Source organism: Buceros rhinoceros, unplaced genomic scaffold (assembly GCF_000710305.1).
Source record: "Buceros rhinoceros silvestris isolate BGI_N320 unplaced genomic scaffold, ASM71030v1 scaffold34149, whole genome shotgun sequence".
Taxonomy (NCBI): Eukaryota; Metazoa; Chordata; class Aves; order Bucerotiformes; family Bucerotidae; genus Buceros; species Buceros rhinoceros.
The window spans coordinates 1-350 of record NW_010430306.1 but is presented as its reverse complement, the minus strand read 5'-3'; the positions used below and the strand labels follow the sequence as shown (position 1 = coordinate 350).

The following is a 350-nucleotide window of genomic DNA, read 5'->3' as shown; positions in this document are numbered from 1 at the left end:
CCGTTAAGCCCCTGCCCCCCCCTGCCGCTGCAGCGGAGGTGACACCAGTTTTGGCTGCTCCACCACCGCCCAATGCCGCTTTCGCCCTCCCCTAGAGCGACCGCCGGGCTACGACCGGGTGAGGAACGCCGAGATCGGCAACAAGGACTTTGAGCTGGACGTGCTGGAGGAGGCCTACACCACGGAGCCCCCGCTTATTCGATCCCGCGCAGGGGAAGGATTTGGATAACCGGGGCTTGTCGAGGACGTAGAGGAGCCGCCGCGCTGCACCGGCGGAGCAGAAGCGTTCTGGGGGTTGTTTTTTTTTTTGAGGGGGGAAATGGTGGTTTTGGGTTTGGTTTTTTCTTTTT

The 350-nt window shown here is 61.4% G+C and overlaps 1 protein-coding gene across 1 annotated transcript in view; it reads left to right on the top strand.

The window, feature by feature from the left end:
- Window positions 1–229, top strand: part of STT3A (STT3A, subunit of the oligosaccharyltransferase complex (catalytic)) — a gene marked incomplete at its 5' end in the record, with an annotated part of 3,732 nt that extends 3,503 nt beyond the window's left edge. Inside the window, one exon of the mRNA XM_010142998.1 lies at window positions 96–229. Coding sequence (XP_010141300.1) covers window positions 96–229 — 134 coding nt within the window. The remainder of the gene's footprint in view (window positions 1–95) is intronic.
- Window positions 230–350: the final 121 nt, after the last annotated feature.